At 40.9% G+C, this 14794-nt stretch overlaps 1 protein-coding gene across 2 annotated transcripts in view; it reads right to left on the bottom strand.

Annotated features, from left to right (window-relative positions):
- NUP205 (nucleoporin 205) overlaps positions 1-12846 on the bottom strand; it is a gene marked incomplete at its 5' end in the record, with an annotated part of 82028 nt that extends 69182 nt beyond the window's left edge. For both annotated transcript variants that reach the window (XM_079711111.1, XM_079711112.1), the window contains 6 exons: positions 804-1032; positions 1830-1989; positions 2375-2519; positions 4960-5131; positions 6372-6514; positions 12819-12846. In XM_079711111.1, coding sequence (XP_079567237.1) covers positions 804-1032; positions 1830-1989; positions 2375-2519; positions 4960-5131; positions 6372-6514; positions 12819-12846 — 877 coding nt within the window. The remainder of the gene's footprint in view (positions 1-803; positions 1033-1829; positions 1990-2374; positions 2520-4959; positions 5132-6371; positions 6515-12818) is intronic.
- Positions 12847-14794: the final 1948 nt, after the last annotated feature.

Here is a 14794-nt window from a genome sequence, read left to right as displayed (position 1 = left end):
ACAACTGCTGGAATAATTATAAATATTTATGACATTAAATGGCAATAAGCTTCCTTTGTGGGAATCATTTTTGAGATCCTCGGTTCTAAGCAGTAACTATTTACAAGGTTACCAAGAGAAATTTTATCTACTTCACAGAAAAAAAAAGTCAAAGATAATATATTACTAAAAATTATAGTTATCCTCCCTTAGAATGAAAGGTTTAAAATGTGAATAGTAAAGAAACAAGCAAGTAGGGGGACTTCCCTGGTTGCGCAGTGGTTAAGACTCTGCGCTCCCAATGCGGGGGGCCCAGGTTCGATCCTTGGCCAGGGACCTAGATCCCACATGCACGCCGCAACTAAGAGTTTGCATGCCGCAACTAAGAGTTTGCATGCCGCAACTAAGGAATGGGTGAGCCACAACTAAGCAGCCCACCTGCCACAACTAAGGAGTCCACATGCCGCAACTAAGGAGCCCACCTGCCGCAACTAAGACCTGGCACAACCAAATAAATAAATTAATTAAAAAAAAAAACAAGCAAGTAAATTAGGCATGCCTAACTCAACAAACATATATCGCAAATCCCTTAGTACTTTCCCATTCCAAAACCTCAAAAGATAACAGAAATATCTAACGAGGCTGCAATTACTTTAAAAATGTGATCTTATATCTAAGTATTCAAATATGAATGAATTACACACAAAGGAATAAAATATACTATTTTTATCTTAGTTGTTAAAAAATCATCCGTCTTAAATGTTATCTCCACAATTAAATCTGATTTTTGAAATAAATGTATTAATAGGTACAAAATCCAATACCATCACGTTCCTCTGTGCTTTGTTCTATAAAACTGATATCAAAGCAGTACAGAAGTGCCATAAGAAGAGCCAGATTCACTGCATCCAACGAGCCATTAGCCTCAACAGTCACTCTTTCCAAATGTCCAATAAGGAGCAGAGTGTCATCTTTGCCTAAAGGTGATTGGCAAGCCCACGCAAAAAGGCTTTCTGCCAGAGACTGCCTGCACTCCTTGATGAGATCAGAAACCTAGAAATAAAGATGAATGATTATTGGTATAAATAAATTACACTGAAGCCTGATCTTATTCCAAAATGTAAACTATCTATCATAAAGACGAACCATATAAATGTATCTGAATCCATAAGTGACCCTAAAATCTCACCTCTGCAATTCTGAACAAACCCTACTGTTAATTCCTCAATCTTAAGTCCCAACCTCCTCTACAGGACAATCAATTTCTTAAAGTCCACGGGGCTTCCTTGGTGGTGCAGTGGTTAAGAATCAGCCTGCCAATGCAGGGGACACGGGTTCAAGCCCTGGTCTGGGATGATCCCACATGCCGTGGCGCAACTAAGCCCGTGCGTCACAACTATTGAGCCTGTGCTCTAGAGCCCACGAGCCATAACTACTGAGCCCACGTGCCACAACTACGGAAGCCCACGCACCTAGAGCCCGTGCTCTGCAACAAGAGAAGCCACCACAATGAGAAGCCCGCACACCGCAACAAAGAGTAGCCCCCGCTCGCTGCAACTAGAGGAAGCCCGCGCGCAGCAATAAAGACCCAACACAGCCAAAAATAAATTAAAAAAAAAAGAAATTTCTTAAAGGACTCATTCCAGAAAAAGTGCTAGCATGGCATATAGTGACTAGAAAGAGGCTGAAACAAGTGCAAGTCAATTTCATGGACACAACTGCCTACACACTTTCCTAGGCATTGTTAATTTTCCTATGCCTGTATTAGAAGAATGTTCTAAGTGACATGACTTTTCTGCCTCCAAGAGGTGACACAGACAACCCATGAATTGATGTCATTGAACCCTTGCCTCTTTTCGATGTTTTTCACTGCCCAAACCTCTCTCACGCTGTAGTTTCTCAAACTCATTGTTAACATCAATCTGTGACACAAGAGTAAGAACTTTGTAAGTCAATCCTTGCTCCATCAGCTCATCAGTAAACCGTGTTGTCATGGAAACCAGCTCTGGACTGTAATGAAAATAATCAATAAAGTTATAATGAACAGTAATGTTTATACTTTCTCATCACATGGATATAGCAAACACTCTTGATGACAATGTTGGGTTACTGGAAACAACGAGGATGAGTTATAACCTAGCTCTTGCCATTCTTTTTAGATCATTGTGTTTCAATAAACTTCTAACCATAAATAACTGAATTACATTTCATTTGTAAACAAAATAAAGCAGGTTTAAACTGTTGTGTCATTCTTGGCAGAATAAGGGAGTTATTTATTACTCAGCTTAGGTTATACACTTAAATTATACCTACTAAAGAGAATTTTTGTTTCTAAAATTATAATTCTTCAAGCAATTTCTAATTAACCCCTTGAAATCTTAGCATGTAAACAGACCTGAGTTCGAGGGTCCATGTCTTTCCTCGTCGAGACTGTATCAAGGCTTTCAGGGAATTTGCAATGCATCGCTTTCCATCCCAGTATAAGAGAACAGCTACTAAGCCTCTGGTGAGGCCAGGAAAATGTGGCTGCTGGTGCTCTCCTAGGAAAGGAAGTTGAGAAATAATTTAGTAAATAAACACGTATGTGTTTAGGCTGAGACAAAAATCACTATACCAATGTTCAGTTCAAAGAAATCACAGAACCTTAGGGTTTAAAGGGTCTTAAGAGTCCCTACTTCAAACATCTACCCATTGTTTTCTCTCTTTCACAAGAAGTCTTTCAAATATTTGTATGTTTCTTCCCCTAGTAAATTAAATAACATTTTCTTATGTTTCAGCTTTTACTCGCCCTCACTGTTGTGGCCTCTCCCGTTGCGGAGCACAGGCTCCGGACGCGCAGGCTCAGCGGCCATGGCTCACGGGCCCAGCCACTCCGCGGCATGTGGGATCTTCCCGGACCGGGGCACGAACCCGTGTCCCCTGCATCGGCAGGCGGACTCTCAACCACCGCGCCACCAGGGAAGCCTTACTCACCCTTTTTAACTGCTCTCCTTTGAACAAGTTCTACTTTCTCTTTTCTGAACTATTTTGCCTATAGTTTCAGTTTCATCTCCTATGGTTTTTTTCGCCCCTTGGCCCAATCGCTCTTACAGTCTACTCCCTTCTGTTCCCCAAATTCATCTCACTGCCTCACACCTCTTACAGGCGATTTCTTCTGTCTAGATGCCCTCTGTCTTCCTGACTGCACACTTACTACATCTGACATATGCCTACTCATTTTTCAACAACTACCGTAAGCCTCGTTATCTTTGTGGACTTCCCTGTACAACCTGAGGTCAATTTAAATGCCTCCCCTCTGGACAATCCCTAAACCTTGCATTAGTGCACTTAATGGTGGCATAGTTATTGGTTTCCATGTCTTTCTCAATTACTAGACCATGAGCTCCTTTACACTAGTTGAAGTTTTATTCATCTTTATAACCCTGGAGTCTTAACACAGTGCCTGGCCCATAATATGCACAGAAAAAATAACTGTTAAATGAAGTTTTGAGTTAAACTCAAAATTCAAGCATGGCCAGTTAACATGTGCATCACAGAATGGGAAAACGACATTAGTCATTCTCAATATCATATTTCTTTTAATGCAGCCTTAGGTCAAAAAGGATTCTGGCAGCCACATGCTATCTTCAGACATATTAGACTTTCTTTCAATTAAAATGCCCACCTGGCTTCTTCACATGGTTCCCTTGCTATAATCAAAATGAACTGCTTATTTTATGGAAATTTCAATCTTTTCTCTCTACAGCAGCCAGAGAAATAATTTCAGTTATTCTGGATTCTGCAACTCCTGCTTAAAGCCCCTGCCAACAACCTCCCACTGTAATTAGAATAAAATCCAAATAATCCTCACGGCCTGCAAGACTACGATCCGACTCCTGCTCTGTCCTCGTCTTCCTTCGTTCTCCCTAGTTCCTGACGTTCCAGCCACAGTGGTCTTTGTAGCCTTCAGCAGGCCTTTGTTCGCACCTTGAGCTGTCTATTCTCCCTGGAACACCCTTCCCCAACAACTCTGGTATCTTGTCATCATACAGGTCGCAGATCAAATGCCCCAATCTCAGAGAGGCCTTCCCTAAGTACCCTACTTACAGGTGCCCCTATCACCCCCCATGTCTCTATATCCCACTGCCTTGTTTTATTTTCTTCCTAGAACTCAGTATTATCGAAATTATCTTATTCTTTATTCATTATCTGAATCACCCCCTCAAAAAGAAACTCCAAAAAAGCAGTGACCTTACCGTCTTACTCATTATATAACAATAAATGCTTTGTGCTACAAAACTTCTGAGATAGAGTCATTCTTTGCTAGTCAATTACCATGAAAAAGTCTATCTTAAAACAGTTAAGGGCTTCCCTGGTGGCGCAGTGGTTGAGAGTCCGCCTGCCGATGCAGGGGGCACGGGTTCGTGCCCCGGTCCGGGAGGATCCCACATGCCACGGAGCAGCTGGGCCCGTGAGCCATGGCTGCTGAGCCTGAGCGTCCGGAGCCTGTGCTCCACAGCAGAAGAAGCCACAACAGTGAGAGGCCCGTGTACAGCAAAAAAAAAAAAAAAGTTAAATTTCCTTTAACAACTCTGATCACTAAACTAAAGCCTTCCCATTAGTCAAAGATAAACAAAAGGAGGGCTTCCCTGGTGGTGCAGTGGTTGAGAGTCCACCTGCCGATGCAGGGGACATGGGTCCGTGCCCCGGTCCGGGAAGATCCCGCATGCCGCAGAGCGGCTAGGCCCATGAGCCATGGCTGCAGAGCCTGCGCGTCCGGAGCCTGTGCTCCGCAGCAGGAAAGGCCACAACAGTGAGAGGCCCGCGTACCACAAAAAAAAAAAAAAAAAAGATAAACAAAAGGAAACACTGTGAATATCAAATAAACTACATCTTTAGAAACTATTTTGGAATCTAAATAATATAATATTTTAAATTACAAGTGAATAATTTTACATTTATGTACTACCTTAGCATAGGTTCAGTTAAATGTCAACCTACCAGCAAGGAGAAGCTCAACAGCTGCCAATTCTCCAATATCAAAAAGGTCACTGAGGATAAAGGCTTCTTTAATGAGCTGTTCAGGAAGAAGTCGGGTTCCCTGTTGACCCTGGATAGCAACTCCCTCTGTACTGGCTTTCTGAACCTTCTCGTGTTGTTGAACATTTTTTGGCTACAACAATAAAAATAAATAAATAGGATCATGTAATGACAATAGCACATGGAGACAAGGTAAATTGTTACCTAGAGAAGTTTATTCACAAGGCAGTCTGGTAAAGTGACAAACAGGAGCATTTCTTATCAGATAAAGGTCTAACTATCAGATATAGTTAGACCTTTATGAGGTAACATTTTACATCACTTTCAACTTTTTATACTGTTATTACCTTCTCAATAACTGCTTCTGCTAAACTCTGAACTACAAAATGTTGAGAAATCACACAAAATAGCATACTATTTTTCAAATGTCTAAGAAACTTTCCAATTATGTCTTTAATAAATATAAAAACAATAAATCTTCAAGTGGGAAATAGCAAATCGAAAAGAATTATAGAATTAATTAGTAGGGCTAATGATCGCTTATTAGTATGTTATTTTAAAATGTAGTCTTATTTGCAAAAAGGCTTACTTAGTGCAAATATTTAACAAATAACATATAGTATAGAATTACTTGATAGATCATAAAATCTTAGGTATTTACACCTTGAAAAAGGCCATACAGTCATTTAATTCAACTTCTCTATTAATAGAATGGAAAAACTGATGCCCAGATAAGTCAGGTGACTTGCCTGTGGTCATACAACTCTTTAGTGGTAGAGCCAAGACTGGAACTCAGCTCAACTGGCTCCCAGGCTAGGGCTCTTAAATAGTTCTTAGATGGTCTTGCTGGTCTATAAAAAAAAATTGTCAAGCAGCAGGGAAAGGAGCTTCCAAGTATGAATCCCTGCCACTGAAGTACACTACCCCTGGTTGAAAAGTACGTCAAGATGCAGTGATTAACAATATGTAAGAATTAACTGCTAACACAACTTACATAACATTAGGAAGAGTTAAAATGTTGAAGTGTACCTGGGAATAAATAAAATAATCAATCTTACTAAGTAAGCTTAGACAGATTAACTATAAGTCAGAAATTCCAAGGAGGCTCATATTTCTGAAATATACGGAACTTTCTAAATTGTATTCAAATACTATTAAGATATCTCCTAGCTAGAGATAAATACAATATTAACTTCTATGGAGAAGAGAAAAAAGATAATAATTGCTCCCAGGAAACTTCCATTTTTAGAAAAAACTTGAATCAATGGACTAGAACAAGTAACATTTCATTTACATGCATTAAGAATTTACTTGCTCCTTCAATCTTTAAAGGAAAAAGCAAATGCAAGAAGCAAAAAAAGAAAATTTCCTACTGGGTTTCTGAACAATGAGATGAAGTCAGGTTTGTGTTTCTTCAAAATCATGTCAAGAAGGTGAACAGCTTCAGGCTGTCTTCTCCAAAGAGCATTTCCCACAGTCTGCCAAATGTCTTTGTAAGGACCCCACAGACTAGCAGCTTAAAGAAAAAAAATAAAAATCAGCATCAAATAAAACATATATTTGGAAAATAAGGTAAGGTTATCGTCTATACATTTTAGCCATGCTCACAGCTACTTTTAAATATAAGGAGTTATATATACAAACCAAACATTAACATAAAAGAATATTAGAATTCACAAGCAATAATATAAATGTCATTTTACCTAACTTAATATAAAGTAAATCCTGACTTTAAATTGGAATATCAGCTGAACCTGGTTTTGTCACTTAATATTACTCACGTGACATGGAGTGAGAAAATAACCTCTTTGAACTTCAGTTTCCTTTTATATAAAATAGGGACATCTCCTGCTTCATAGGGTTGAATGAATTAAATGAGATAAACTAGGTAAAATATACAATATAGTGTCTGGCATATCATAGTCACTCAATAAATGTAACTGCCTTTCCTTCCCTCCCTATCATCCAGAGGAAAAGCAAGAATGGGGGGGAAAAATCAGATTCTATAAAACTTGGAAGCTGAAAAAATAAGTTTTTATTTTGGCTGGGACACTAGCTATTAAAAAACAACATAGAAATATGGAATTCTTTTGTAAACTCTTATAAAAAGGATCACATTTTGCTTTGTAAAGGTAATAACAATAATAAGTAATACTTAGAGAGCTTTTGCTACTAAGCATAGTTTGAAAAACACGACCTGGAAGCCCAAAGTTTCTGTTTGCAAACAATCAGATATGGCACCCCTGTGTTTATAAAGACTCTGAAAGAGAAACTAATCAAAACCACTCACTCACTCAACAGATGAACTAACTATAGCTTAAACCGTAAAGGGTGGTCTGCAAACATGTTTAACTGCCATCTGAGAAAACACAAATCCCACTAAAGTCACCAGAACAGTCAGAATGACATGCAAGATAACCTAACTAAATGCATTACAATCTTATGAACAATGTTGTCAGAAGAAGGCAATTTATTGGGCAAAAAAATTTTTTTAAAAGGATGTGCAGGGAGAGGACAGACTAAACCAGTCAAGCTGGATCAGCCATTCACTCAACAAACATTTACTGAGGGCCATGCATGTGCCAGGGACTACAGAGCAAGCAAGACAGACGGGATCCCAGGCCTCAGGGAACTTATAGATTGACAAGAAAGACAGGCATTAAATGCAGGATTCAAAACACAACTACCAGGGCTTCCCTGGTGGCACAGTGGTTAATAATCCACCTGCCAATGCAGGGGACAAGGGTTCGAGCCCTGGTCCAGGAAGATCCCACATGCCACGGAGCAACTAAGCCCACGCGCCACAACTGCTGAACCTGCGCTCTGGAGCCCGCGAGCCACAACTACTGAAGCCCGTGCGCCACAACTACTGAAGCCTGTGTGCCTAGAGCCCATGCTCTGCAGCTAGAGAAGCCACCGCAATGAGAAGCCCGCGCACTGCAACGAAGAGTAGCCCCCACTCGCCGCAACAAGAGAAAGCCCACGCACAGCAACGAAGACCCAACACAGCCAAAAATAAAAATTAAATTAAAAAAAAAAACAGAAGTACTAGTCTAATGGAGAAGTACAGAGTGCTATGCGAACATATAAAAGGAAGACTCTAACCTAATCTGAAGGGCAGAGCAGGAAGTTTTGCATCAGGTCTTTGGTGTGGGGATGTGGAGGAATGGGAATCACCATGTCTAGACCTTACATAGAGAGCAACCATCCAACTCCCTGCTTTGCTTCTCCTGTTTGATCCTAAACTTGCCAATCTTCTAATGAAAAATATAGCTCATCATACAAATTTCTAGAATTAAAAATGTGCTGATGAAATGAGTACCCATGCAGATGTACTTCCCACTAAAGATCAATTAATTGACATACTGGTTTATATATCTGTCTTTTCCCAATGTGATCAGAGAACATCAATTACTGGAATCTACTCAACTGTGGATACACTAACAAACATCACAGTTCCAGGCCTGCCAAAATGAGGACCTGACTCTGGATCCTGGTGACTGCCTGTGAGGTGCTAGTTGGATGGTGACTAACTGACTTCCCTAGAGATCATTTTCTTGGCTCTTTCCAGCTGCAAAGGACAGAGTAGGTTTGAGCCTTCTACTCCTGGCCAAGATGGAATTTTTCCTGTTAGTAAATGGGAATATTTCAAGTAGTAGAGGACAAAGTGAAATTGGACAATGGTGTGACCAATGGACTAACTAGAATATGAAGTGTCAGGACCCAAGGATGTTGGGTAGGTAAGCTACTCATGAGGTGATGGAACCTTAACCAGGATGAGGGCAGTAAAAGAGAAAGGCAAGGTCTGTTGGTAGAGTCAGAACTGGTAACTGATTGGCACAGGGGATGAAGGAAAGTTATCAAAAATGACTTGTAGGCAAATGTGAAACTTGCCTTACCACAGGTATTTTTAAAACCTGACAAAAAGCTAACAAAAGTAAACTGTCTGTAAAAGTAATACTCAATAGAACCCCTGAAGAATAACTTTCTTTGCACTATACACACTTAGTTTGAATAAACTCAGTGAATTCTAGAGAGAATTTCACTTCCCCCCATTTGTGGGGAGGCATCCAATAACAGATCAAAAATCTACACTAAAAAACCCCACATAGGGCTTCCCTGGTGGCGCAGTGGTTGAGAGTCTGCCTGCCGATGCAGGGGACACGGGTTCGTGCCCCAGTCTGGGAAGATCCCACATGCCGTGGAGCGGCTGGGCCCGTGAGCCATGGCCGCTGAGCCTGCGTGTCCGGAGCCTGTGCTCCGCAACGGGAAAGGCCACAACAGTGAGAGGGCCGCGTACAGCCCAAAAAAAAAAAAAACCCCACAGATACCAGCCTCCTGAATCCATCATTAACATCAACACATCACAGAAGGTAGGTGCAACAAAGATTTATATTCATTTTGTCTTTGGTTTGACTAATTTTGGTAAATATCTCCCTGTTATTGATTACATATGAAAGGAGGCTATAATTTTTCCAAATTACTAAATATGTATTTTTAACATAAGTCATTTGCTTGTTTGAGGAATACATTTATTTTCCTAAATTTTAGGAATACTTCCAGCAAGTCACATTTATTCACTCATTCATCATGTACTAGGTATAGGTAAGCTCACAGTGTAGTGAGGAAGCACATTTACCATATAGTCATATATATGGGCAATATCCATTATGGTATGTGCTATGAAGGTGAAGTACCCAGGGCAACGATCACATAATAGGGGAATGTGACCTAGCCAGGGAGATCAGGGAAGGGAAGGATTCACTGAGCAAGTGATAATTAGGCTGAAATGTGAAGGATAAAAGTAGGAGTGGGAGGTGGTGGACGTACACTGCAGGAAAAGAAGACAGCATGTGGGTTCCCAAGGCAAGAGGAAATGCTGCACTCTCAAACCCCTGAAAATGCCAAGAGAGCGAGAGTACCAAGAAGGGATCAGCAAGGGAAGCAACTGCCATACCATGCAGGGCTTACCTGCCCATGTTAAGGATTTGGGTCTTTACCCTAAAAGCTCAAGTGAGATAGATTTCAAATGTCTGGTGGACTTAGTGAAACAGAAAAGCATGTAAATGTTGAGAGCTGTTAGGAGGATGGGAACAGACTAGAGTGGGTAGAGGAGGAGAAGGTATGGCAACAGAGTCTGAACACTGATGAATCTTTGAAAGGTTTGACTGTGAAGAGGAGCAAAAGGACAGTAACTGGAATGAGGCATGAGGTCAAGATAAAGATTTGGGCAACTAGTGGAAAGAAAAGGAATAAAAGAGAGAGGAGGGAATAATGGGGAGAAGAGTGTAAAGGGCAGGATTTACCTTGGACAGGAAGACACAGGGAAACTGACTCGAAAGAGTGCAGATATATCTAGGTTTGTAGGTTCAAGGGTGAAAAAAAGAGTTCATGCCTGTTGGCTTCTATTTTCTCTGTGGCTAGGAGACTGAGGGATCAGTTGGAGCTTAAAGATATGAGGAGCGTGGAAAAGGTCTGAAATAGACAATGCTATGAACAGGACAGGGGTGACCAGACAGCCATCCAAGGATTGTCAGTGTTAATGGTTGCTTACTCACAAGCCTGTAGGTCTACTCAGCGGGGCTGATACAGGTCACAATACTAGTAAATCATGCCGCTGAAACTCAGGCATAGGCCTTCAAACTCTACCTCTACTTTTTTCCCCTTCTACAACTCTGAGATGTTTAATTTTTTTTTGAATTATGGTAAAAAGCACATAACATAGAATTTGCCATCTTAAAAACATTTTGAAGTGTGCAGTTCAGTAGCATTAAGGGCTTTCACATTGTTGTACAACATATCTCCAGAACTCTTTCATCTTGCAAAACTGGAATTTTGTACCCGTTAAACAACTCCCCATTTCCCCCTCCCACCAACCTCTGGCAACCAACATTTTTGTTTCTATTACTTTCAACCCCTCATACAACTAGAATCATACAGTATTTGTCTTTTTGTTACTAGCTTCCTTCACTTAGCAGAATGTCTTCAAGGTTCATTCATGCTGAGCATAGGACAGGATTTCCTTCTTAAAGCTAAATAACATTCCATTATATATCTATAGACCACATTGTTTACCCATTCATTCGTCAATGGGCATTTGGGTTGCTTCGCTGGACATTTACTTTTTTAAAAAAAATATTCTCCTGACTGGGCTCTTTAAAATGTTTCCTTTCTATGTTGCCAATTAAACACTCCTGCCACAAGGCCTTGTTATACAATGTATATTCTTTGCAACTGTTGGCAACTCCTTTTCCTTCAATGATTTATGTTTAATGATAGTAACTTAAGACGAGTACATACTAAAGAAAAGTATATAACCACACATATAACACCCAAGTCTTGTTTTAAGTTTACATCTGTGTGGGAGGGCAGGACAGCAGTACTAAGGAAGTAATTTCACTACTTACATTCAGATGTATGGAAATATTATGTAATGAAATGAATTAGGTTTTGCTTAAGTAGGAGCATGTAGACATTTAAGTATCAAAGACTGGCTTAGAATCATTAGCTGTATAACCTTGGAGAAGTTACTTAACCACTCTAACACTCTATTTCCTAACCTGTAAAATGGGGTGTTTTTTTTTTTTTTTTTTTTTTTTTTATTTTTTTATTTTTTGCTTTATCACAAATGGGGTGTTTAATAGCAGCTACCCCAGAGTTGTATAAAGGGGACTAAATAAGATGAAAGTACAACGCTTAGTCCAGTGGCTGTGAAAAAGGAGGTACTCGATAAACATAATCATGCATTATTATACAACAATTTATCGTAGTGTTTCCGAAATGGTTTGATTTGCGAAAGTCAGGTTTAGACAAGTTTTCAAGAATATCAGTCGTGTGAAAAGAACAAACCAGCAACAAAAAGACTGTATAAGGACGGAAAGAAAAGGCGCCCAGAAAAGACTCCTCTTGAGTGAGATCCTCTACAAGCATTTACCACACAGACGTGCTCTTAACCGCCCATGAAGTTTAGTACGGCTCAATCAAGGCATTCTGAGCAGGAAATTCTTCATTTTCAGGCCCGCTCCGACCGCTGCAGCACTTTTGGCATCCTTGGCCCGCCCACTAGCAACCAGCGGTGCATCCCAGGAATTGTGACAGTCAAAATGCACCCACTCTTTCAAACGCCCCGATGGGGGGGGGCTCCGCCCCTGATTGAGAATTGCCCAGAGGACCCAATCCAAATCTTCCAGAGTTTCTTTACTCCCTTCTAGATTCTGCCCCTCCCCGAAGACCTACTGCTCCAAAGGTACAGGAGCATCCAGGGGCGGGCCACACACGCAGAGCTGGGAATCACGGCACTCCTGGGCCACCTTCCGGATTACAGGCTTCATAATCAAGGGACCTCTCTTCCTGTAGGACCCACCCACCCACCCACCCAACCTCCAAGAAGGGCCCCAGTGTCCATTTTGAGGTGCGAGTTTTCAGCCTGCGCTCGTGGCTGAAAAATATCTCAGGTCTCCCGGCCTCACTGCCGGAGAACTGCAAATCCCGCAGGAATTCGGACCGCAGACACATAATGGGGTGGGGAATGGAAGGGACCAGACTCGGCCCTGGGCTGCGAGAACTGCACGCCCGGTTCCAGAGGACCAAGCCTCCGTACCTCGATCCTTAAGCCCCAACTCTAGGGCTAGAGCCGCAGCGCCGACGCGCGCCATTCAAACTGGGGAGGGGCGGGACTCTAGGCCCAGAGCTAGGGAGAAGCGGGAACTATGCACAAGTGCGGACCTGGACTCCGAGGAACCTCACTGCCCGCGTCTCTGCCTGAAGAACGGACCAGCACCCTGCCCCACAGCTTGCCTTCTGGCCCGGCCCGTACCTACCCGAATTTACCGCCAACAGCGTCGCCATCTTGGAGGCGAACTAACAGAGCCCTCCCGCCGCACGGAAGCCCCAGAAGGGGGTGAGGCTGCCCGGGGCCGCGCCTAATCAGAAAGATACCACGCTGTCCCTTCCGAAATGCACGCTCGACCGACACAGGCGTACAAATACTCCAAAATCTGCTCTAAGTCACAGACGTCAATTTTCTCCGGGATTGACGAAAATTCCCATTCAAGTCAGGCGAGGGTAACCAGTTCGAAGACCCGAGGTCCTCGAGTTGACGTTAATCGTGCAGTGCATCCTGGGACTTGTAGTTTGTTTCTAGTGATTAAAGTTGGTTAGCTGGAACAGAAAAAGACTGTTTATTGAAATGACGCCCACTTATGATATGAAAGCCGTAAATCCAAATAATTATCTCCATTTCAAATTAAATCTTCCTTGCGTTACTCCCTTACTTTGGGGAGTGGAGTGGGGTGTAAGGTGTCTAAACCTCAAAAATCCATTTGATGGGTTGCAAACTAAGTTCATTACATTTCATCTACTGTATATACCAGTGTATTGCGTCAATATAGTTGCATGCAGATAAACAATCATAACTTTTTACTACGAAAATTTCAGATGTATACAAAATTAGAATAATGAATGACCAGCTTCAATAGCTGGTCAGTTCCTGTTCCTCACCCCCAACACAGGAGATTATTTTGAAGCAATTTGCAGACATATCATTTCATAAACACCAAATATTTTTCTACCTAAGCACCCCCAAATAACTGGACCTTCTTTTTTCACTTGCTAAATTTTAGTTTGCTAATTTTCAAACTAAAATTCAGTCATTACCATTTGCTATCATATGCCAGATAATTATTAAGAATTTATTAAGAATTTGCTATCAAACAACAAGGTCCTATGGTATACACACAAGGAACTATATTCAATATCCTGTGATAACCATAATGGAAAAAAATAGGAAAAAGAATGTATGTATATATGTGTATAAATGAGCCACTTTGTTGTACAGCAGTAATTAACACAACATTGTAACTCAACTATACTTCAATAAAAAATGAATTTGCTAACATATACCAGATATTTATTAAGAATATTTATTAATAATGTTGTTGTTTTTACATTATCTCATTTAATCCCTGAAACAATCCTACTAGGGAAATATAATTATAGCTGTTTACTTCATAGATATTCCATGTACCTCACACCCTCACTTTATCAACTCCTCCCAACATTCCACTGAGATTGGAAGAAAATAGAGTTTATAGTCTCATTTCACTACTGGAAATCAGAATTAAATAATTTAAACAAAATCACAGAGTACATTGTTAAGAATAGCAAGCATATTCATTCTTCTGAACAAATAATATTGAATGACACAATGTACATTAGGTGGAACACAAAAGTCACGGGTTATTTTTTTGAAAGTCATTGTTATATAGAGACAAATGTCGGATTACAGTGAAAGTGGTCTTAAGGAGTGAAGGAGAAGAGAGAATGAAAAGGTAAAGGGATTTTTTCCGAAGTTTAGCATGAAAGTGAGAAAAATATTGAGCAGAAACTTGGCAGGAAGTGGCATTCAAAGAAGATTTTCTTTCTCAGCACAACTATTATGAGCCTTCCCCTCACACACTCTTTAAGCCCACACATTTCCCTCTTGGTAGATCACTTTCGATGAAAGAAATCCAACTTCCTGCAACTCCCCCTCACCTATCATCTCACATACAGGCATGCACTCACTTGACTGAGGTTTACTCAATCCATAGCAATTGGGTTATTAGCTCCTCTAAAACTGCTCTCAGCATGGTCACCAGTGATGGATTGTCAAATCCCACAAGCACTTTTCCGAATACCTTAGAAATTCTTTTCTCCCTTGATTTATGGGGCACCACCCCTCCTAGTTTTCCTCCTGTCTTTATAGTTCTCCTTTTTAAGTTTCCTATATGGCTTTCTCTTTCTCTATCTTTTTTTT

Source organism: Hyperoodon ampullatus, assembly GCF_949752795.1.
Source record: "Hyperoodon ampullatus genome assembly, chromosome: 9".
Lineage (NCBI taxonomy): Eukaryota > Metazoa > Chordata > Mammalia > Artiodactyla > Ziphiidae > Hyperoodon > Hyperoodon ampullatus.
The sequence above is the reverse complement of the archived record's forward strand: the minus strand, read 5'-3'. Positions and strand labels throughout refer to the sequence as shown.